The following is a 25,247-nucleotide window of genomic DNA, read 5'->3' on the forward strand; positions in this document are numbered from 1 at the left end:
GTGTTTTTTTGTCTCTCTTCCTCCTCTCTCGGGCAGCACTGTCACATATACAGCGTGAATGTTTAAAAGGCTGTGAAGACAGACTGACATGGTCATTTTTTGTCAGCTGTTTGAACTCAGGGGCTGCTGCTTCTGTTGAGGACACAAAGGTCATGTCCTCATTTGCAATGTAAGGAGATAAAAATTTGGGTGGTGTACGAGAGAGTGTTACCAAATTTCTAGATTTGATGCTATTCTGCTGGGTGATTTGGAGTCATGACCTCAGTATTTCTAAAATCCAAGGCTGTTCTTTAAATTGTGTGAAGGTGCATTTAACTGTTATTAAGATGCTCATGCTCATATTTTTTTTCCTCCTCTTTGTGACATAAAACATAAAAGTTCTCTTATTACTTCAAAAGACTGTTGCGGAAGTGTTCGAGCTGTACCCACTTTTATTAATTCCAGGATTTAGTCTGTGTCCTTGGATGTTTTCATTGTGTGGTAAGCCCTCAGAGCTCCTGTACATCTTGCAATAATGGCAGGAAACACTCAAATTGAACCACTAGATGACAGAGATGCCCTGCAGGCTTATATAATTCTCCCAGTGGTCTTATATTTATGTTAGAACCATTTGAGTTGATTGTGTGTGTGTGTGGTTTATGTGTGTGGCTGTTTGTGCGTGTGAGTGTTTCCATGCCTGAGGAGCAGCGAGGGGACCATTTACAGGCCTCCTGTCATTATAGCAGGATAGATTAACACCTATTGCAGTAAGTACTTTACCCCAGTTTACCTTATTGGGTAATGAGGCCAAGAAGACTGTAGTTTAAGACTGACTGTGTGTTATTGTGAAGAAACAAAGAGCCAGACAGAATAAAACCAGCCTAATCACTCACATGCACACGCACGCACGCACACACACATGCACAGGATTAGACCAAATAATCCCAAACAAAACATGTGAGCCAGTAATCCCAATAATTTAGCATATGGTGGGAAAATCTGTGCATAACTAAATGACAGCAATACGCTGGCTGATGCATCATGGGTAAAGACAAGATCTATTTCTAATTATCAATTAACAGAGTACAGAGAGGGGCTTCATGACCCTTCACACGAGAACGTTTTCCAAACCTTAACTGAATTTCTGTGTACAACGTGAGAATGCACATTGAAATGTGTTTAAAAGTGACAAAAATGCTTTTGAGAAACACTTGTGTGTCGCATTTGGTCATAATCCTCTTCTTGTTTTTAGATATAATTTCTAAATGAAGTCCTGTCTGTAGTTTTTGATGTCATGGTAAAAACTACAAGATCCAATTTAGGCTCAGTTTGGGCCCACCTGCTGTCCACAGTCACACCTTGTCATAACCTAAAATTTCCCATGATCCAACGAGCTTTATGGTAACGTTACAGAAAGTGTTCAAGCCCATTGCCTGTGATTGGGAGCTAAAACAAAGTGGAGGCTGTGTGACTTCTCCCAGCACTGTCTCCTGTCCTGTCTGTGTTTCTGATCCGAGCTTGCGCACTGAGCGCCTCCATTGTCTGGCCAGTAGCAGCAGCAGCGGCGGCGGCGTCGGAGCGGAGAGCAGCGGAGCGCCCATCTGAGCGCAGGGGAGCGGCTTCACTGTGACCCCGATCTGCGGGGACAAAGCGACCGCTGGTTGGAGACCACCGGACCGGACAGACAAGCGCGGACGGCGACGTCATTTTTATCTATTTTTTCTTTTGGGGTCAAAGACAGATCGTCGTTTTTTGGCGGTCAGACAGACAGCAACAGTTGTCACGATGTCTGAAATCAGATGAGGCGCGAGCAGCGGAGTGAACACTGCGGTGCTGCTGTGATCCGGGCCGGGCGGGATAAACGTGTTGCTGCCGCGTCCCGCCTGCAAAGATACAGCCGTGTTAATCAGCTGGAAGAGCGAGGGGAGCGCGCCGTGCATCTGTTTGTCATTCCGGGCTTTCGGCGTCATTCGGCTCGTCAGCCATCCCCCCGGTTGTGTCGAGGTTTGGTCTGCGGCTGAGGTGAATCCAGACGTCAGGGCGGGCTCATGTTCCGCTCAGCAGGGAAACGGGCTGTTGCGTCTGCAGAGAGTCAGAGCTGACGAGCCCGCTGAGACACACGGACAGACAGGCAGGCAGGCAGGCCGAGAGACAGACAGGAGCGAGGGGAGGGGGGCGACAGCCTGTTTCGGCTCTCTCTCCCCTTTGCGGATCGAGCCGAGCCCCCTCCTGTTTCCACCCAGAACCCCCACCCACTTGCCTCCCGCTTTGCATGGGGGGAAAGCAGAGCACAGCGGGTCGGCCCCGGGGTGCTTTTCCCGGTGTCTCTACGGATGACAGCGCGGTGCCACCCTCGGCCCACTTCGGCCACTACCGGCCGAGCGGCACCATGGGCCTGAGGAGCCGCTCGGTGAGCTCCGTGGCCGGGATGGGCATCGATCACAGTCCCGCCGTGCCCTTCGGCTTCTACACCCCAAGAGGGACGGACTCGGATCGAGCCGGAGGGGGGTCAGGGGGCACGACCGCCGCCCCACACGGTACCGGCTACCAGGACACTGGGGGCGGAGGGCACCACACGGACGGGGTGCTCTATCTGGGGTCCCGGGGGTCGCTGGCTGACACCTTGCCCCTGCACATCGCACCCCGCTGGTTCAGCGCGCACAGCGGTAAGGACAGTCTACTCTGGACACACACACGCACACACACGCGCGCGCGCACACGCAGGTACACAGTTGTGTCCCATCACTTTTGGGGACACCACATAGACTTATCATAACCATTAACCCAAGACTTCACACTAAAATTCAATGATTCAGGCTGTGGAGACTTTTCTTCCCCCACAATGTGACTGCCAACAGATTTACATCCCCACAATCTGAGTAATACATGGCCACAAACACACACACACACACACACACACACACACACACACACACACACACACACACACACACACACACACACACACACACACGCACATATCAGGTAAACTCTGGGTGACACTGAAGGATTAATCATAAGAAAAAACACATAAAATGTAATCCCCAGGACAGCAGCTCCCACAGACAAACACCTACGATCACGCACACCTTGTTTACCTACAGGTAGGAATGACACCTATGCGGTGTCATTAAATCTCACTGCTGTGAAAGGAAGTTTCGGCCAGCCTGAGGATGCTCTCAGGAAGAGAAAGACAGCCAAAACACAGAAAAAGGTAGCTTTAGGCTTAAACAGAAAATAGCTGACCTGCGTGTAAAACAATACGTTTCCCTGTGGCTGTCACCCTGTGTTGGCTGAGGTGGGTAAACGACACGGTACCAGCAGAAAACAGGGGGGCTGGATAGAAATCAGCCTCTGAACTCAATGCTTGAAGGCTTTGAAATCTACAGCTTCAGTAAAAAATCTAAGAATGATCAAACACCAGTTTTGGTCAAACACTCACATGAAAGTGCTGTCAAAAGGTCATTTTATCAAATGAGGGAAATGTGTGTGTGTGTGTGTGTGTGTGTGTGTGTGTGTGTGTGTGTGTGTGTGTGTGTGTGTGTGTGTGTGTGTGTGTGTGAGTGAGAAAAATTGGATTTGGTGAACATAACATTGCAGGGTGTGCTCCGTCTTGACTGTCACCGCTGCATTGTCTGCATAGGTCATTCCTTGTGTGAAATGACACTAATAAGCCTCCTGCCAAATCTGGCTGAGTCAATTAGCCTGGCGATTAGAGAGGAGGAAGGGAGGGAGGAGAAATGGGAGAAGGAAGGAGGAAAAGAGATGGAGGAAGGTGAGGCACAGAAGGAAGGAGGAAAAGAGGAAGGGAGGGAGAGGATGAAGAGAAGGGTTGAGGCGGGTTGTTCATGCTTATCATCAGCTTACCGCTCGCTCCACAATATGTTTCTGTGTGTGACTGAAGCTGTCAGGCCATCGAGTACACGCCTACACCTGCTCACACACAAACACATATATGTAGGTACACGCACGCACACAGACAAATCCTTCGCCACATGGCCACAGCTGGTTCTCATCCAACTGCACATATAGAAACACGCACAAACACTCAGCAATAGTCCCCGAGGAAGATTATACATACGCTCCTTCTCTCTCGCACACACTCTCAAACACACACATGCGTGCACACACACAAAGCAGGCTCAGCCAGGTCCCCAGGCTCTCATTACCAAAGCCCTGACTGGCTCGCAGCAGGAGAACAGCAAGTTGGACGTCAACATCTCAGCTGTTTTCTCTGCCTACATTGCCTAGTGACTCTGATGTACTCTCGTGTCAGTGGGTGGAGATAACAGAGTCGGAGAGGGGGAAGCCAGCGGAAGATCGCAAAAATTTAAGAAGGTGCACATGTTAGAAACAGAGGCCGTCGGGAAATAGTAGATATAGAGGAATCACCTGCACGTTTATGACTAAATCCCCTTGTTGGACTCAAAGTAGCATTGAAGCAAAGTTGAGACATTTTTGGGTGTGCTACTGCTATGGGACGGTCATATGGGCGTGGTCAGCAGTTAGCTCGTCGTGGCTAAAAAGGTGAGGCTAGCAGCAGCCACATTGCAGGAAGTTATACCGACATGAAGGCAAGCAGGAAAAAAGAATACACATTTAAACATTCAAAGAGAGAGACGCTGCACACCTAAGCCTCACGCAAGATCACATAAAAAAGAGAGACAGCCCATCAAGATGAGTGACAAGTGCTGGGCCGAGAACTGGACCATCTGAGGGGGAAGAAGGCATGACTGACAATGCTCTTCCTGTCTCTGTGAGAAAACTTGCACCTTCAATCGGTTATACTGTTTCTCAGTGTTGGAATATGTGTGCACTCAAGGGTGGAGGCAGATAAGCTTACAATACACACTCTAAAGGATCTGATGAAGGTCACTCTGACCGAAATGTCACATCTTTAATGCTGTAATAAAAGATTGGTTGCTCTTATAGGGAGTTTTTGCCCCCTTTCATCCATCTAGACCTCTGCTCTGACTGCTTAGCCTGACCTTTTATTTCACTTGTGACTCCGGTAATGTTCCTCTCACAGGGGTTTCCTAGCAGTGTATGAGAGTATGAGTGTATTTTTCTCGAAAGTCCAACTGCCTTAGGATGCGTTTGGAAGGACAAGAACGCCGTGTTAAAAAATCCAGGCTCCTCATTTATTTCAGTGAGACCGCTGCGTTGGCACAGTGGGGCGCCACTGCAAAGGGCTCCAGCAAGAAAAGGCATGTAGTCTGTCAAAAACAGTTCATCCCGGTTCACTTTTAGCTGCATGACAGAACTTCGCCATCTGGGAATGCATTGCGTTGGCCAGTCCTGCAAGTCAAATCACTGTATACATATTAGGAATATTGTAGAATAGCTAGCAGCATTGTGCTAATTATGCTGTCTGCCTCACAAACATAGGAAATAAAGTGAAAATGATCCCAGATGTGACAACTCTCCAGGCACTGTGCAGTAGGAGTGTAGGAGTGTGTTTGCATCCTGAGCTGTTTGCTATAAGACAGTCTGTCCCATACGAAACTCTGGGACACTGGTGTGAACCGAATTACTGTCAAATTAGCCTAAATCTCGCAAATAAGGTTCACGTCGTAGTGCCTGGAGAACATTTAAAAAGTGAATTCCACCTGCAAAGCTTTGGTAGTGGTCAGTTGTTGTCCGTTAGCTAAACTGTGCTTGTCACGTCAGCCCCTGGATGTGTTGGAGTGGCTCTCGAAAATGAGAAACCAGATCTGGAAGAACAGTCTGTATCATTTAGATTAATGGCAGACCGATTGGTCGGTCAGTTGATTAATTTGGCTGATATCTGGTATTTTGAGATATTCGGCATTGGCTGATTCCACTGCTGACAAGGGAGGTTAAACCAAAAAATTCTGCAGTTGCAATGTAATTTTTTTGATTTTCAAATATTTCTTTAAGTCAAATATCTGAATAATGCATTAGTGTTAAATAAATGAACTCTCGATAGCTGCTGAGCGGGATTTTACTTTCACTTTCAGCCATGCTTGTTGTAATATGTACTACATCACTACGTCACCCATAATCATGATATGAATTTTTTTTTATCATAGTAAGATTCTACTGGTATTATCAGGAATGATATGATATGATACACTGCTAATGGTAAATTTAATTCAGGTATAAGTACCAGCAGAGAATCTAAAACCTTAGAAATATGGTCTCATCAGGAGTGTATGTGTTAAAATAGAAGACCCACACTCTGAAGATCAAGTTGAACATTGTGTCTGTAAGGCCGACGGCTGCTTCTCTCTAGCCTGGTTTGGTCTATTACTAAGGCATGATCACACCTAGTTAGAGTAGTACCAAACCCTGGAGCTTTTCAGTTTGCCTTTCAAATGGCAAACAACTAGAAAGAGACCTGGCTGAGAGGGAGGTGTTTCAAGACACTTCCAAACCAAATCTGTTGGGACAGATGCAGCTGTGATCCCACCCAGCTATAAGAAGGACAGGCTAATGTGAATTTGACACAAGAAACACGCTCAGTTTGTTATCGTTCAACATAGGAAAATCCCCTGTTTTCACAGACTCAATGAAAAGCCATCAATTATTTATTGAGAATCTCCCTCCACAAACACTGGGATAATCTTTTATTAAATATGAAAACCACAACAGGCACGGTACTCACACTTTCAACAAACGCAGAGCTCCACATATCTGATGCTTCATGCTTGTTTATGCTCGAATAAATCCCTTTTGTGAACCATGAAAATGTTGCGCTCCCTTTGGAAATAGGGTTTTCATGCAAAGCCTAACAAAGTAGTGCACAAGTGCAACAGTTATCCAGATGTTTGATTTGCTTCAGGTATTTCAGTTAGTGCCTTGACATTACTTTCCACATCGTGTCGTTTTAAGTGTAGAGAAATCACATTTGTGTCAACTGTTGTTCCAAGTGTACAATGGCTCTGTACATTTTATAATACATTTTCTGGTCTTTCACAGCCATTTCTGAATGCTACACAAGTTAACCTGCACACATTTAAAAGTCATTTATCACAGTGAACATCATGCTTATTTTGATCTTTGCCATTAATGTACTGAAAGTGCACACAGCGTTGAAAGGTACGTTTTTGTATTGTCATTTGTCTGAATTTATTTGTGTATGTTTGCCTTTGAATCAGACTACAATGCAGTTGGAGAAGATACAAGATACAAACTGTGGTTGTAGCCAAAAGCTCCAGGGAAAAATGAAAATTCAAAAGTGCACGTTGGTCCTCTTCTCTGAAGCATCTCTTGGTCAAATTTGATTGATCTAGATCAAGATTTTACCTCATTGCTGCTGTATTTCATCCATCATCATTCACTGTCATTGTTGTGGTGAATAGGAAAGCTTGGTGTACAGAGTCAGACATACGTGACCAAAGGGGTTTTGTAATGGTTTAGACCTAAGTGTTCAAGTTAGTCCCAAGCATGGTTGTTGGGCAAAAAAGGTCGGAGTGGTGGTTTCCCGTCAGGAAACAATTCATTTGATAACTTAATTAAATCGAGTGAGGCTGCAGATGCATTAATTCAATTCATTTCAATTCAATTCAATATACCTTTATTTGTCCCGCAAGGGGAAATTCCAATAATTTGAATTGCGCCGGTCAGTATTCTTGCAACCAAATGATGTGTAGGGAAACCTACAGTGGCTATAAAAGGTTCTCTGTAGAACCAGTGTTTGGTTTGTCTGCTCTGGGCTACTGTAGAGACATGGTGGTACAATAGGTTGTTTGCAGTCATGAGACATCAAATTCAGATGGAGGGCAGGAAGTGAAAACTGCAATGGACGAGATGGAAGGAAGGTCTTACTGTGCTAGTTTAGATGAAATTACGGGAAAAAGATATTCAACTGAACTGAAAAGTTTTGCTGCTACTGAGGCAGAGTCGATAAAACACCTACCTGCTCATTCAGATGTCATTCTACTCTAGAAACCAAGAGAAAGGAGACCAAATAATGGAGGCATGCAAATATTTTGTTCGCAGTTGGGTCCTCAACCTCGGCACCAAGGTGCTCCGGATTGACTTGTTAGGTCAGCCACCAAGTGTTGCTTGTAGCTATTACTTTAAATCTATCACTATGGATTTAAAACAACAGCTAATGTTACATCATTTCAACCATTATCTGACTTGGCTCCTCTTGACTGCAGACACTTAACAAGCCATTTTTTCCGCCATTGTCTGGTCAATTTTGTGCATTTTTCACCGTTATGGACAACAACCTGTGTAACTCGATAAAAGCTCCTCGTGGTTTCTCGGTTTGATCGATTTGAGCAACCGTAAACGACGCGAAACATAGGCATTTTGAGTGTGTGTGTTATAGTGCTTCCTATGCAGAAAATCACTTCTTGCCACGATATGGTACACTCCCAGTGGTAAATATAATTCAGGTACAGCACAGAATACAACTAAAACCTTAGAAATATGGCATCTTCATTGGGGTTAGTGTTAGAGGGGGCTAGGGTGTGCCCTAGTAGGCTAATGTGACCATGTGGAAGACAATTATAACCCTCTGACAGAGGACGGTCTATAGAGCGACATTCTTTCTGCTGCTACGCACAAGGACTATAATTGATCATTATCTATTCATTAACCTTAATGCTCAGACGCTTGACTGTACCAATATGTTGTCACGTGGAGGGTTTGTGAGAAGGAGAGTAAAAGTCATCTTCAGACCTTGACCCTTGAATTGTCATATTCATTAAGTGGTTGCTGTTGATGTAGGGAGGAACTGTTGTTGACATAGTTACCCACCACAACACGCACACACACCCACACACACACAAACACACACATTCTCAGAAGACACTCATGCTGCTGAACTGACGCTTCAGTCTTTCCACTCATCTGTAAAATGGCTGTTAATCAAGCAGGCCACAGGTGCGTCTCCCACTGTTTGCCCTTGGGAGGTTGTTGTGTGCGTATGCATGTGTATGTGGACATGGGCTACTCATGTTGTGGGGACATAAATTTGTTTACACAGTCACATTACATGGACTTGTCTTCCTTATGGGGACATTGCAAGTCCCCATAATGTAAATCATTCAGTTTTATGGTGAAGACTTCGGTTGAGGTTAGGGTTAGGGTTAGACGAGTAGTGGTTATGGTCATTGTTAGTCTATGTAATGTCGCCAAAAATGATGGAAACGTGGCAGTGTGTGTGTGTGTGTGTGTGTGTGTAGACGAGAGATGGGGGAGGACAAAGAAGACTCAAAATCATCGTCGAAAGGAACAGAACAGATTGTCTCTTTAAAATTCAAGACAAAGGCTGATGGTAATGCAGAAGAGAGAGAGAGAGAGAGAGAGAGAGAGAGAGAGAGAGAGAGAGAGAGTGTGTGTGTGTGTGTGTGTGTGTGTGTGTGTGTGTGTGTGTGTGTGTGTGTGTCTGGGTATGTGTGCTGATGAACATCCATTCAGATGTTAAGAGATGCGTTTACTAGGCTAATGTTAATCACGACACAGACCAGTAAGAGTCTTGCAGTTGCATTTGTAATGTAACCTTATGTGGTCTCGCCTGGAGATTGCATCCTCCCCTGCACACACACACACACACACACACACACACACACACACACACACACACATATGCAGAAAGCAGCAGCAGTCAACTTGACTCTTCCTCTCATCCATCTTTGGTCCGGTGCAGGTAGAGGTCAAACAAACCACGCTGGGGCGCATTAAATGGCTGTTGTTGGGTTCAGGAACATGAATGAGTTTGAGGATTTTTTATTTATTCATGTTTTCACAGCAGCTTTATCTCATGTTCCGTCTCCATCTCGCTATACGTCTGCTGTGAGGAATCATAGTCCAATTCAATGTTGTGTCTGTGAAATAATTTTGCTCCAGTGATGAAAGAAATATATGTGATATCCATTTCAAGTCTTAAATCAAGTACTCAAGTAAAATACCGATTCTCAGGTTCAGGGAAAGGGTTTCTATGACATACAATAGTAATATTCATCTTTGTGTCACAGCAGTCCAGTATTTTTCTGCATCTGACAAAGAGGGACTTTTATTATTATTATTTAGAGCTGGGATGATGTGCTTATCTCCTGTTACGATACTATCACAATATATAACCCTATTCTTCTTCCTCTTTATTATTTTAACACCAGCAGTGATATGGAAATGAATGGCGTCAAATACCAACGTTTTGTCACGTCTATCAGTGTCTCATGCAGACACACAACCAGAAGTGAAACCTAACTGGTGCAGCAGCTCTGAATCATGGTTTTTTTAACCACCTGGCTCATCCCTCAATTTTGTTTGGAACCTAATATTCGTGGTTGGTTTATGAGAATCTGGTGTTTCCATAACAGAGAAAACAGGAAGAGCTGCAAGTGGCAAGGCTCGATAGTAAATAGCTGAGCGTTGCCTGTATGAGCAAACCAACATGTGTGTTGGCCAAAGCTACTGTAGACTATGAATTACAGCTTGGCTGGAGTACATCTTTGACAAATCAGTGTTTGGTCGATACTATGTTTGGGAAAGAATGTACAACTCAAACTTTATCCAAAAACGATCGAAGTTAAGTAACAGAAACCAAGCTTTGTTACATTACATAGCTTTTCCTTGGTCATGTATGCGAAAGATTTTTGTGATTCTTAATTGCTTTAATTAGTCCCAATGTTCCACATCTAGTGTCAGTGAGAAATTTGAAAGGCTGGCCACTTTGAGAGGGTTTGAACCTGGAGACCTGCCACTAAAGGCTGGACTCCCCATAATTAATATGTGAAAAAACTGACAGATGTGACAGAATGAATAGCCCGGAAGAGAGAGAGAGAGAGAGAGAGAGAGAGAGAGAGTGGGTGAATGAATCATTAAAGGAAACAGACAGAAGAATAAATCAGCTCATTGTAGTGGGGTATCACTGTGATGGAACTGAAGGAAGCGGCAGGCAGACAAACAGAGCTGCGATGTGGTGAAGCCAATTAAACTGAATTCAGTCACCTTTTCACACTGATCAGAAGCATTATAACCTAAACTGATAGCATAAAGCACTGATTCTCAGCCAGGGATACATGGACCCCTACTCAACTAATTTACAAATACAAATTTAAAGATACAAATTCTGATTTAATTTGAAAGAATATGTCCACATAATGACAAAATTAACAGGCAAATAGGAGTAGACATTGGTGTTATGCTGGTCTGTAGTAGCTACCAACCTGACTCAATTGTTAAAGCTAAAAAGCTAAAACGTAATGGATAAATGGTTAAAAATTAGCTAAAATTAATGGACATATGGTTGAAACAGTGAGCTAACAGTAATGAATACATGTAAAAATGTAAAGGAACTTTTGATGTGGCTAACAGTAATTGATTGAATTGAAAAGGTTGAAATAGTTATGTAGCTAATACTGATAAATGGTTGACATGTCCAGCTTCTGTGGTCTTAACATTGAAGATCCAATTTCATGAAAAAGGTATGGCAGCCGATTCCCTTTTTTGAAATCAAAGGTGTTCAAATCCAGTTTAAACTCAGGTGATATTCAAACGTTTTGAGCATGATTGTTGGTGTCAGTGAAGGGGTCCTGGAGCTCATCTGACAGGTACGTTGTTTTGTTCATGTACCAAAAGACAGTCAATCAGAGGATATGAACAAAGAGGCAGACAGATTGATAGAGAGACAGACAGGTTAGATCTTACCCCAACCCAAACACAGATAATCGACTGCATTGTACAACCCAGTGCTTGAGCAAGCCTGTGATCATTATATCCATCAGTCAAACCCCATCATCCCTCAGATCGACGGGCCTCCTGTCCGCCCTCCTGCCTCTTTATTGACACATCCTGTCAATATGGCATCAGTGCTTAATCAATACAGCATTTTCGCTCTTTTTCTGATCAACAAGTGTAATCCCTGTTCACCTTAGCTGCCAGTTCCCCAGTGGTACTTTGCAAGTGGAAGAGCCTTTTTAACGCTTAATTACATTGCTTGTTTGAATAGGACGGAAAAGAATAGAACTCAATGCAGTTCAGCGGAGGCCTTTGCGGATGAGTCACAATTCTCACAGCACCCACAACTGGTGCCATCACTCAGGTCCATTTGTAACGTGATTGAACAGCGGTGATGGGTCAATTCACTAATCGATTGCTCATTTGAACAGTACTTTTAAGCGGGCGAGTTGAATCCGTTCATTGCAGCAACTGAATCACATTCTCCGATCAGTTAAGCCTCTGTGGTTGGATTGTAATGTAACACATTTGAAATATAAAGCAAGCACTGGGGACAAAGACAGTTGCCACTTCAATGCTTTAGTCAGCCACATTTGCCAACTCCCCCTTTGTTCCCTCTTTGTTGTTATCTGACAGCCAAACAAGATGCTTCTGCGCTTCATCGTGCCAGCGTGATAGATGTACTGTGGGAATCCTTCAGGGTGTGGATTAGTCATTCAGTTGCTTACATCATTCTTGTGGACTGAACACATAGTACTATACAGTACAGTACAGTACAGACCAGAAAGATGTAATCTAGTTTAGAGGTCAGTAGATCACTGTTATGTACGTATGTAGACTGAACAAACTGCTGAGTCACAGACGCAATCAAGCCGGAAATTTCATTTTTTTGCAATTCATAGAGAAAACATTTGTAATGAAGTATCAGTATTTTAGCTGCTTTGGGGCAGTGGAGGAACTTGGAAACACAAGGACATGTTATGATGAATTTCTGAGCAGTTGTGAACATGAAAAGCTTTTCTTTCCAACCGTCTCAGAGCGACAGTAACATGGATTTGGAGATTTCTTTCTGGCTTTTTAGGTCTTTATCATCATTGAGTTAACAAAAGAGGAAGCGTCTGGTCCAGTGGTCTGATGATATCAATTTAAGAGAGACATCCTGATTCATTTTTGCATCAAATCAAATCAAATCAAATACATTTTAAATGGTAATGGATGGATAATAAGGACAAACAAGCAAAGCATTTTTATGTCAGTGGGCACATCAGGTAGTAAGTTAGCTGCTCAGGTGTTTGGTGCATACCAGGCTGTTGTCTATGATTGCAGGGTGTATGACTTTTAGCCAGTTAGCTTGCTAGTTTAACACTGAACGTTCTACTGACGCTTTAAATAAACCTGCAATCAAGCTGAAACTTCATCATTTCCCATACAGTCCATACTGGCCCTACTGAGCACACACACACACCTGACACACAATGATGTTGCATGTTGATACAGTACAGTCACAGTTAGTGTTGATGATGTTGATGCCATCCCGTCATCGTCTTAGTCATGTAAAATAAGCTTGTTTGATTTGTTTATTTATTTATCTTTAATTCTTTAAATTGCTCTTTGTTTGATATTGTTGCTTTTTATATATCTTTTTATCTTGGCATTCTCGTGGACGGCAAAGTAAGAATTTCATTGTACTAGGAAACTTGTTTCTTGCTGTGCATATGACAATAAAACACTTTGACTTCATCTGTAGTTGATATAAAACCATTGGCTAGTTCACAGTTTTAGTAAATATACTGCCTCTGTGACTGTGTGTGCCTTGTTATTTATACTTGTGGATATGTGTACATTTCAGGTGTTAAAGCAAAACATTGCTTTTGACCGTCTTCATCGCTTTTGAATCAGAGTTCCACAAAATATGATGTGACCTGTTTTGGGGGGCAATATTCAGCCAGATCTGGCAGTGAGTAAACTCAGAAAATCAAATTTCCTCTTCCCTTCTATCAGTGTTGGGATTCTCATTTTCTTCTCTATGTTACTCTTCCGTGTGTCTCTCACACACAGAGATTAAATTTGTTGTTTCTGCGGTTTGTGCAAATTCACAACGGTTATTTTCATATCAAAGCACACATCTTGGTCGGTGATCCAGTCATAGCGTGCTGTGTCAGCAAAATAGTGATAGTTAGCTTAGCAAATGTAGCTCTGTTTAAACATTTCAGTCACACCGTGCATTCTGACACGCACAGGTGTAATTAATAATACTAATCATCACTGTGTTCCATGAAGGTGTCCCAGTGTCAGCGGCCTGGCATTGTTCATGCTGGCTCACTAACAGCTGAGTAGAATGAAGCCATCGTTAGTGTTATCAGAGACACCTGTGCTTTTCCTGCTGACACAAGTGCTATTGTCTACTTCAGGGTTTTTCCTGCACGGAGGAAACTCGCAAGGTTACGTTAGCACCAACATAATAAAAACTGAGAATGAAAATAGCAATTCAGATCCTCCCAGAACGTGTTTAATAGTAATTCATCAAACAACTGTCAAAGAAGCAGAACATAAACTTGAACACGTCTTGCAGCAGTTAACTCAGCTTTCATGCACAGCTGCTATATTTTACACCGGGGCTAACGCTTGGTGAGCCAGATGAGCTGCATTGTTTTGACTCCACCTAAATGTTCCATTGTGAAGCTAACTAATGATTTCTTGTAGAAATAGAAGCCGTTTTATTTCTGGTGAAAATCTGAAAAAATGCTGCTTTAAAACCGCAGTGCACTTTTTGCGCCACGTCCTGCCTCCTGCATGCCTCGGCTGATATCCCTTGATAAAGGAGTGTGCTAAGAGCGACGCTCAAACGGGTTGTACCATCGACATGTGACACAACAAACAATGTGCAGTGGTGCAGACGGTGACAGTTTGGCACAGTGCGATATCAGAGTGCAGAGATATGTCTGGCTGTGCAAGACTAGCTTGCCAATATAGCAACTTTTTGGGTTAGGGCGAATATAGTGAAAGTTACTTTACTGAACATTGGGGACTGCGAAATTAACATTAGTATCTTCTACTGAAGCCTTTTATCAAGATGCATTTTTCAGCTATTTCGCCCATCACTAACTGCAAACAGACAGATCGTGCCTACTGTCATGTTTAGTCACCTCCCAAAGGCCCATTCTGAACCTGCAAAAAAACCTGTACTTATGAAATAAGTTACAATAAACAGGAGCGTCCTAATTATTCCCCCACTGAATAAAAACCAACTCTGTTCTCCCTTTTTTTTAATTTAAAGACATGCTTTTTTTAAAAGAAATCTAGAGGTGACAGTCCCTAAGTCTATGGGAAAAAAACAATTTCACACTTCCACAAGCACACACACACACACACACACACACACACACACACACACACACACACACAGGCATACACAAAAGAGTATTGCACTCATACAAATGATAGTCGCATGGACACACAGGCACGCGCACACACAGGAAAACACAGTTTTAGCCTCATGCTCATCGTCAGCTTAAACCGGGGTGGGGGGTGAACTGATGACTCTTTTCACAGCGCTGCGTGTAATCTACTGCCGGCGAGTTCACTCACCCATCTGAGGTGCAAAGCAATTACTCAGCAACCCCATTACTTCCTCTGTCCCCCCCGTCTGTGTGAGCGCACGTATGCATGCTATTGTTCTCAGATTACAGACACATAAGCAAATCTTCCACTTCTATACACGCATGCTTTTTCATGCAAATGTGAATAGTGACACAAATTACACAAATGGTAACTCTTGTTTTACTTTAGCTGCTCCTTACTGATTATGTTCATTCCAACACTATGAACTTAGATTAATATGACAGATATTGAGGATTTGTCAGCACTGAGCGGAAGTGATTCACTGGCTGGCTGTCAAGGTTCTGTCAGATGGAGCACAATCAGCCTCTGAGTAAACGGAGCTAGTTTGTCTGTTTAGCTCATATTTACAGTGTTTGAAATTGAGTATTTGGTCAGATATATAGTTATATAGTAGTCTATTTATGTTGATGCTGGAAAGTCATGTCTGACAAGAAAAAAGTTTTGACATCTGATGAGAACACAACTGACAGCTCTGCACTGCTTGTGTTAGTATTAGCTTGTGCTAATGTTAGCTTAACAGACAGGATAAGGTACAGCACAGGCCTGAATACCGACGGTCCAAATTCAATGTTATTTAAATAGCAATCTTTAAACAATGATATGCGTAAAACTTCATTGGAAGTTTACTATCACTGTTTACTATTCACCAACTGTCATTTATCATGCTGAACACCAAACAGCTAGCAAGCTAGCTACTAACCACCTATCTGAAAATGACATGGACCAAGCTAGATGTTTATGAAGACAAAGATTCACCACCTCGACTGTCTTTCTAACATTAAGACACTGTCTTTTTTCAAACATCCAGGTGGTGAAGAGTGGAGGTTCTTTCTTGGGGAAACCATCTTTGACCATAAACTGAACAAACACAGGACACAGCAACTCATGGAGGCTAAGTGGCTACGACTGGCTAAATGTGCTTGCTGTTTGCCAGTAAAAATTGAATCTTTCAAATCATAATTTAAAAAAACAAAACAAAACATTTAATAAGTAGCCTGAGAGAAATAATAAGTCATACAAGTTGTTGGCCTAGACAACATACAGTAAGTGGACAGGTATGCGGTAATACACAACATAATGTCCCAATAGAACAACACTGTAGAAGTTAGAAGAAGAAGAAGTTAGTTTAACCTGTCAGAGTTAGTTGATAGCATAAACACTGTTGCTATTGTCATCTAGTTAAAAGTTTGGGTTCGCCCAAATTCCCAGAAACAAATTTACTAAATGATAGTGGTATTTTTCCATTTTATTTACGTTTGGAGATATTTGTCTCTTAGATTTCTCTCTCTCGCCCAATAAAATGAACGTTTAATTTCTTTTTATGTCTCTGCGCCGACTATTGACTATAACGCAAGAATTTATATGCTATTTATGACAACATTTCACACAAATATCTTATAGGATAAATGAAGTGATGACATTGCGTATCCAAAAGTTCAAAGGTCAGCTGGTGCCGAGTTGAAGATGTGTCCATTTTTTCACTTTTGCAGCAACATATCCATATTTGAAGTATTGTCGCTCAAAAGTGACCACAGACTTAAATAAACGCTGCTAAGGAACAGTCTGAAACAAAAGCCTTTATAGGCTGCATTCTCCAACACAGTTTCTACTCCAGAAGCCTTGGATGAGCACAAACACAGTTCATTGTGGTACAGAGAATGAGTAGAGGTCTGAGAAATAAGCCATCCTCGCTGCTGCTGCTGCTGCTGTGTTTGCATCATCAAGTTAAGGATTTGGAGGGATGAAAAGAGCCTTCCTACTAGATACACATTATTGACAAGTGTACAATAGCGTCCATAGGCGTACTCTGACATGTACGTGGAGACGAGAAATCGGCGAAGTGCTCCTTTAAGCACAGAAATAAATCAGCACAGATCCTCCCACACGTACTGCAATAGCACACACACACAAACAAACAAACAAATAAAAACAGCGCTGAAGCGTAACGTTCGTGGGACACACAGGGACACACAGGCACAATTAGAGCGACTCCCTTCCATACAGTCGGGTGTTGTGGCTGGATTTCACGGCCGAGGGTTTCAGGAACACAGGGATTGGGGGAACATCTGTGCTGCTGAACTGGTTGCAGGATTCGAGAATATAGGTCAGCACTGCAATTTATTTCTGTTTCCTCTGCCTCTCTCTCTCTCTCTCTCTCTCACACACACACACACACACACATATTCATGCTCTCCCCATCTTTCTTTGTCTCTTTCCTCCCTATTAACTCAGCGCAGTGCATACACAGACAAGGCCTATAAGCAGAGGTGCACACAACAGGTATGCATGTACACATGCGGGACAAAAGTCTGAAATATGCGATGTCCAGCAAACGCCTGTGCCTACCAGGCAGCAACTGAATTGGGTCTATGCTATACGATGGACCATGTTGTGAGTGGGGTCACTTTGGGTGAACACTGTAAATAGTTTGCACTGTGAAGCTGCTTCAACCCAGCAGATGGTGGTAATACAGCAACTTCTAGAAAACTCAGCAGAAGAAGAAGACAGCAGCGACTGCCATTGGTTATCAATGCACATTTGTCATCCGCATGCAACACATTTGATCCAATGAAGTAACGTAGTATGAGAGATGTCCTAAAAATAGCAGACACAAAGTGGCCACTTTGGAGTTCCACCTTCACAAAGAAACATCAAAACTGAGCAGAAGACTTTTCTCTGAAAAGAGGCTCCAACATGTGCCACGGCTTGAAGCCAACGATGAGCGCACCAAAATGTGGCTCAAGATCTGTCATTCACATCCACATCTAGCAGACAAAGCAGGTGCTTTTTATACAGGCTGAAAGAACTTCAATCATCTATTATTTGATAAACATGAAAATAATATGGAGCACATGTAGCAAATGTAGCACAAAATGTTGCTAACAAACAAGCTAGTCAAGCTGAAAAGTCCAGTTGTTCACTTGCTAAATGTCCAAACCAGTTGGCATTTCATAAGTCTGAACACACACATCCTATGTCTTCCTATGCTGAGGATTTCATTTTATTGAAGATCACGCAGAACACTGCACAAACCATCAGTGGAAACGTAAAAGCAAAGTTGCAGTCTGCTGAATCTTGTGGTCTGCTCTTTGATGGATCAGAGGACATCACAGAAACAACCTTGAACTTGGCAGAGACTCCACAGAGAGAATGGATGCACTGAAAGCAAACAGGAGAACGTCTGGCAGCGTCCTCTGAGTGTGACTTGGTCCAAACAGCAAAAACAAGCGATCCAGATTGTTACTGCAACATTAACATGGTGGTTAAATTGCCTCTTCCACTGCCTTTGAGCAGAGCAGCATGTGAGAGGGCATTCTCACATCTCAACATCATAAAACCCAAGAACAGATCTCGTCTGTCACAAACTCGTCTCTCAGCCCTGACGCACGTTCACCTCTCTAAGACGACCACAGAGACATCTGACCCAAAGCCAGAAGTTGACCTGTGGACAGAGAAAGCTGATCTGAGAGACGATTGTGTTTATTGAGACCACACTATTTATGGGGAGAGTACCAAAGACCATCTCCTGGTACTAAACTGAGTACCTGACTAAAAAGGTTATGTCTGCCCCTGCATTTAAGAACACACATACACACATGTACAAAGTCTGCATACAGTCCATGCAAGAACAGAACGAGATGAGAGACCTCCAGGTGAGGTTTGGAGATGGGTTTTTGTTGCTGTGACAACCACATAGCTTTTTCAAGAGTCTTGTGAGCACACTCTCACACAAACACTCACACACACACACTCCCCTCACCTTTGCAAATGTCGCCTTGACCCCACTACTCCCTTCCTGGGTGACTCTCGCCGCATGCACACACACAAATGCTATTTGCGCATGTGTTTGCTGAAAAAGAAGCAGAGCATGAGATCATGAAATAAAGAGACAGTGAGAAAAGGGGTAGAGATAAGACAGTGAGGATGACAGTGGATTATATATGACTTTATGTTAAATGCTCCCTGCAAGCATACATAACAGTCATTTCAAAGGTACGGGGGGTGTGAAAGGTTGCATCAGATGTGTGGCTGCACGTCAACACCGTATATGTTGTCATTGCAGTGGGCTGGCCAATTGCAAGCAGTGAGGGTCCTGACGGTCATCGTGGCATGGCGACTGTTGCTATGGACAGCGCCTTAATGTCATCACGACAGACACTTTCTAAAGATAAACCTCTGATTTGGGCAGCGAGCAGAGCGGGGATAGGTGGCAGCGTTCAGGCTGTATACAGATCACGCAACTGTGCTATATGTGACTGATCTCTTCGCATTTCTGACAGTGATATTTACAGAAAAATACCCCCATGAAGCCTCATGCCATGTCACATATCATCACTTCAGTGAAATGTGGCCATTTTCTATTGAAGGCTTGCAGTTGACCCTCTTTCTGTACCCACGTTTCCTTGTTTTGTTGATTTCTACTACTCATTTATATTCATATGTGGTTTATATGGCCTAAGTTAGTGTAGTTATTAAGCGCACTTGTGATTGTGATGAATGATTAGTTGTTTGAATTATTTTTTCACCAAAAATAAGCTGGTCCCAATGTGTTTCTTTGTCTTGCTTGGCTGTATATTGAATATCTTTGGGTTTGGGACTGTCGGTTGGACAAAACAAGCAATTTGAAGACATCAGCTCGGCCTCTGGAAATAGCAATCGTTGACATTTTCCAGACCATCATTGAGAATATAATTAGCAGATTCATCGCTAATGAAATGATAATGAAAATATGTGTTAATTGTAGCCCTTAACCAAACTCATTAGTTACATGGCATTTGCTGTGTGAAATACTGTTGCCTCTGAAGGTTAATGTTTTATTTCATGTGCGTTCAGCTATGTGGTGCCTCACCTTCCTCTAAAGCCCACTGCTGCGTTATGCCTCAGAGGCATTGTTGTTTTCAGTCTTCCTGCTAAGCTAACTGGCTGCTGCCTCCAGCTACATATTTAGCATACAGGCATGACAGTGGTATCATCTTTATCTTCCAGTGGTTTTGTCTGCAGCTCTGTTAGCAGCCCTGATTCAGTTTTAAAGACATCACCTTGGATTCTTGGTAATTTGAAGGGCGTTTTTAGATGAAACGATTGACCAATGAGTCGGTAATATGTGACTCTGACAATAATGGAGCTGTAAGTGAAGCATTGTTCATGGAACAGCTAATCTTTACCTAATGGCTGTTGAGGGAGCAACACGGCGCGTGTGTGAGGCTGCACTGTGATTGTTGCTCAGACTGAGCTATATTCACCGTGTTGTTTACCTATCCCTGTCATGCCCTGTGTTCTCTGGAGAGAAGGGCTCTGAGGGGTTGATCGAGCATTCAGGGACTCTCTTTGGAGCAAACATCCTAATTTAACCCCCAGTGATGCTGGATTGCACAAACCCAGAGCACAGACCGCACTGTCTTCAAGCTGTGGCCCTGTCCTTTTTTCTTCCCATTATACATTTCTCTCTCCCTCCCACTCCCAGCTCACCTCTCTCCTCACCTCCATCTAAGGTCACATTACCTCCCTGTGTGACAAACAAAGCAATAGACGTTCCTCATTTTTCGGTTTCTGTAGGCTGTCTTCTCTCCACACCCCCGACATCCATCCTCTCCTCTGTCTCTCCACCTCTCCCCGTCTATTTTTCTCTTTCTCTTGTTCTGTCCTGTTCCCATGGAAACTGCTGGTCTTTCCGGTACGGTAAGGAGAGTTTGTTGGAGAGAGTTGCGTTAGTTGTTAGTTGTGATGTAATCAAGCCAACAGTTTCCAGGGCTGCCGTTTATGGTCACGACAGTGGTAGGCTGCTGACGATCAGGCTTCCTCCTGTCTGACTGTGGCACAGAGATGCTCTGAGGTGGAGGGTGTGTGTGTGTGTGTGTGTGTGTGTGTGTGTGTGTGTGTGTGTGTGTGTGTGTGTGTGTGTGTGTGTGTGTGTGTGTGTGTGTGTGTGTGTGTGTGTGTGTGTGTGTGTGTCAGAGTGTGTGTGTGTGTTAGAGTGTGTGTCAGAGTGTGTGTATTTATGAGATAGAAAGGTATACTACAAATACTGCTGTCTCATCCCGTTATTATCTACAATGGCTGTGTGTGCATTGCTTTATTTTTAGAGCTCTGAATGCAACTCCTGCTGCAACATAATCGAGGTGGCAAAAACAAAATGGAGATGACCAAAGGAACCTGGTTACAGTCAAAGATGGGGCAACAACATCATCCATCAAATAACATTCAAAAAACGAAAGAAAGAAAGAGTAGGTGCCCTGAGGACAAAGGTCTGGTTTCATGTTGTCCATTAATCAATAGCTCAGTCTCAATGAATCATTTTGTTTTTTACAACTTTTAACATATTTCTGTATCATTCCTCTTCCTAATAATAACACCGTATTCCCCAAGAAACACAAACAGACTATTTTAGAGGTTCTAAACAAGGCAGACTGGTAAAACTATTGGCCATACTACCTTTTGTAAAGGTTGATCAGAGTTTACAGACCTAGCCTGATTCCAGTCTTCTGAATTGCTGCCTACACAGTTTCAATACACTATATTGCCAAAATGAACTTAAGTGACATCCCATTCTTAATCCATCAGGTTTAATATGACGTTGGATGACCCTTTGCAGCTATAATAGCTTCAACTCTTCTGGGAAAGCTTTCCACAAGGTTTAGGAGTGTGTTCATGGGAATCTTTGACCATTCTTCCAGAAGTGCATTTGTGAGGCCACACACTGATGTTGAATGAGAAGGCCTGGCTCTCAGTCTCCGCTCTAAGTCATCCCAATGGCGTTCTATCGGGTTGAGGTCAGGCCTCTGTGCAGGCCAGTCAAGTTCATCCATACCTAACTCTCTCATCCATGCCTTTTCAGACCTTGCTTTGTGCACTGGTGCACAGTCATGTTGGAACAGGAAGGCGCCATCCCCAAACTGTTCCCACAAAGTTGGGAGCGTGGAATTGTCCAAAATCTCTTGGTGTCCTGAAGCATTCAGAGGTCTTTTCACTGGAAATAAGGGGCCAAGCCCAGCTCCTGTAATACAACCCCACACCATAATCCCCCTTCCACCAAACTTTACACCTGGCTCAAAGCAGTCAGACAAGTACCGTTCTCCTGACAACCGCCAAACCCTGACTCGTCCATTAGATTGTCGGATGGTGAAGCACGATTCGTCACACCAGAGAACGCGTCTCTGCTGCTCTAGAGTCCAATGGCGTTGTGCTGTACACCACTGCATCCGACACTTTGCATTGCACTTATGATGATGTATGACTTGGATGCAGCTGCTCGGCCATGGAAACCCATTCCATGAAGCTCTCTACGCACTGTTGTTGAGCTAATATGAAGGCCACATGAAGTTTGGAGGTCTGTAGCGATTGACTCAGAAAGACTGCAGAAAGCTGGCGTCCTCTGCACACTATGCGCCGACACCACTCCGTCATTTTGCGTGGCTTACCACTTTGTGGATGATGATCACTTTCACTTTGTTATAATACCACTGACAGTTGACTGTGGAATATTTAGGAGCAAGGAAATGTAACGACTGGACTTGTTGTACAGGTGGCATCCTATCACAGTACCACACTGGAATTCACTGAGCTTCTGAGAGCAACCCACTCTTTCACAAATGTTTGTAGAAACAGTCTGCATGCCTTGGTGCTTGATTTTATACACCTGTGGCCGTGGAAGTGATTGGAACACCTGATTTCAGTTATTTGGATGGGTGAGTGAATACTTTTGGCAATATAGTGTATGTCTGGTACTGAGCTCACTGTTGGCTGTTTCCCAGATGACGACAAGACTATGGGCACTAACATGGTCCACGCAAGTCCATGAACTCATGAAATTGACTTCATACTTTGTCAAGTGCTGTAGTTTGACCGTTGCAACTAGGAGAGCTATAACATGAGACAGCGAGAGAAAGCTGAACCTTTTCATTTGGATTCACTCAAAACAAACATGGCTGACCAGTTTGTCGAAGCTGTAACTGAACATGTCCATGTCCGTGCACACGATAACAAAACTTACTCATCCCCAGGGATGAATGTCTGCACCAAATTTCATGACAAATCGTCCAATAGTTCAGATATTTCACTAAAAAATAAAAATGCCAATCTCATGATGGCGCCAGAGAACAATTTAGGGCATCAAAAAAGTCAGATTCATCCTCTGGGAGCCATGAATGACTGTACAAAATGTCATAGCAATATTAATAGTAGCTGACTGACATACTGACATTGCCATCTTATGAACCACCACCCTGGCATTGTTAAAAACAATGGGATGGGATTAAAATTGTGGAATTATTCTTCATGTGCCACAGCCAGAATAACATAAACAAGCTTAAATGAGATGTGCACAGCTGTGAGGTTGTTGTACGTTGATTTAAATACAATATAATAAGCAATCCTGCTTCAATCAACACACTGAGTTAAAAGCAGCTTCCATGTCAAGTCAATATGTCACTTACTACTGAGGATATACGACTGAATTACAATGTAAAATGAAATTCTGAATCCTGTACTGAGGGCAGGTGTATGCACACACACATTTGGGATGTGCTCACTTGAGGTAACTGCTCATATGTCTCGCCCCGTTGGATGACGTAGGGATGTTGCTTAGCAATTACTTTGATTAGTACAATGCACAATTGTAAAGTATTCAAAGTAATAGCCAAGTTACAAGAATTAGACCCAAATTGTAACGACCCAGAAATGTCCTTTAAGTCTGGATTTAGCAATGACCATAAGGGTCCTGGTCAGCGAACTCATGTTGCACACACTCACATTCAGAACCTGTTAAAAAGACAAATATGTCTATAAAGTACATATATGTAGATGTCAAGCCAAGGCAACAGCACACTTAATGATGCAGTGGTCTGAATGAGAGGAAATAAAATGAGATTAGTTTTCTCCAGAATGAGTGATGAAAACTGCTCAGTATAAAATGAGGTCTGGAACCGAGCAAAACACATCTCTGCCTGAGCGCCAAAGGTAATGTCAGCTGTTATATATTCAGCTGATGGACTGCCAAGTCTAGTTTTTAATAATATTTCTGGTACAAAGGCACCAAACGACACCATTTTTTGATTTCCCTTCATTCAAATTTTGCAATACACAAAACTGAATTTCCGGATATTGTGCCTAGAGATCAAAATGGATGGGACCTAAAATTGAGCCTTGAGGAATGATGAAGAGAACAAACATCTGAAAGAAACACATACCAAGAAAGATTCAATTTCCACGTCTCTGTGGTCATCTTTGACAGGCGAGTGGGCATCAGGGCCGAGTGTGTGACAGCCGAGATCTGCTCTTAGTTTTTAATATGTTGAGATTTGAGAATCCCCTCTCACATTACACAGAGCTGCCGCCGTTCTTTAAGCCTGTATAAATGGAACCTGTTTTGTCTGCTATGTGTGGATTTGAACAGCACATCTCGCACCGCATTTCGGTGCGCTCATCGTTAGCTTCAAGCCACGGCACATTGTGGAGCACCTCTCACGGTAGGTTACTTCATTGGGTCAAAAGTGTTAACGGGAAATGGGTGTAGATAAGATATGTGTATTGATGACCAATAACAGTTGCTGCATTGGGCACAAAGGCGAGCGTTGGAACGTTGGAAGTGCATTTCTGCTTTCTGTTATGTGCACCCATGTGTATACTTTTCTGTCGCCTTTATAGCTCGTACTTGTATCTTCTGTCCTTACTTGCTGTTCCCATTCGTGCGTGCATCCATTTTATCTCATTTCACATATTGGAATTTAGTAATTTTCATGAAAAATGTGCCATTACTAAACATCAGGAGTCCAGTTCTGGCTTCTGTCCCCTTCCATCCTTCCTTGTGCCCGGTTGGCTCAGCAGCGTGACAAGCAGTGTGACTAGAGTTGCTCTCAGACTTTCCATCTGTGGTATTAATGGTGTCTTCTCTCTCTTCCTCTCTGATCTGTCTGCCTGACACCGCCTGCCTGGAGTGCCTCTGTGTGTTAAATCTCCGCCTTCAGTCTGCCATGCCACAGAACTAAACCCCC

General features: G+C 43.3%; 1 protein-coding gene across 1 annotated transcript in view; it reads left to right on the forward strand.

Annotated features, from left to right (window-relative positions):
• Window positions 1-1,407: 1,407 nt before the first annotated feature.
• Window positions 1,408-25,247, forward strand: part of znrf1 (zinc and ring finger 1) — a 61,639-nt gene continuing 37,799 nt past the window's right edge. Inside the window, exon 1 of the mRNA XM_070972347.1 lies at window positions 1,408-2,645. Coding sequence (XP_070828448.1) covers window positions 2,252-2,645 — 394 coding nt within the window. The 5' untranslated portion in view covers window positions 1,408-2,251. The remainder of the gene's footprint in view (window positions 2,646-25,247) is intronic.

The sequence above is a fragment of the Chaetodon trifascialis genome, chromosome 10, assembly GCF_039877785.1.
Source record: "Chaetodon trifascialis isolate fChaTrf1 chromosome 10, fChaTrf1.hap1, whole genome shotgun sequence".
Classification (NCBI taxonomy): domain Eukaryota; kingdom Metazoa; phylum Chordata; class Actinopteri; order Chaetodontiformes; family Chaetodontidae; genus Chaetodon; species Chaetodon trifascialis.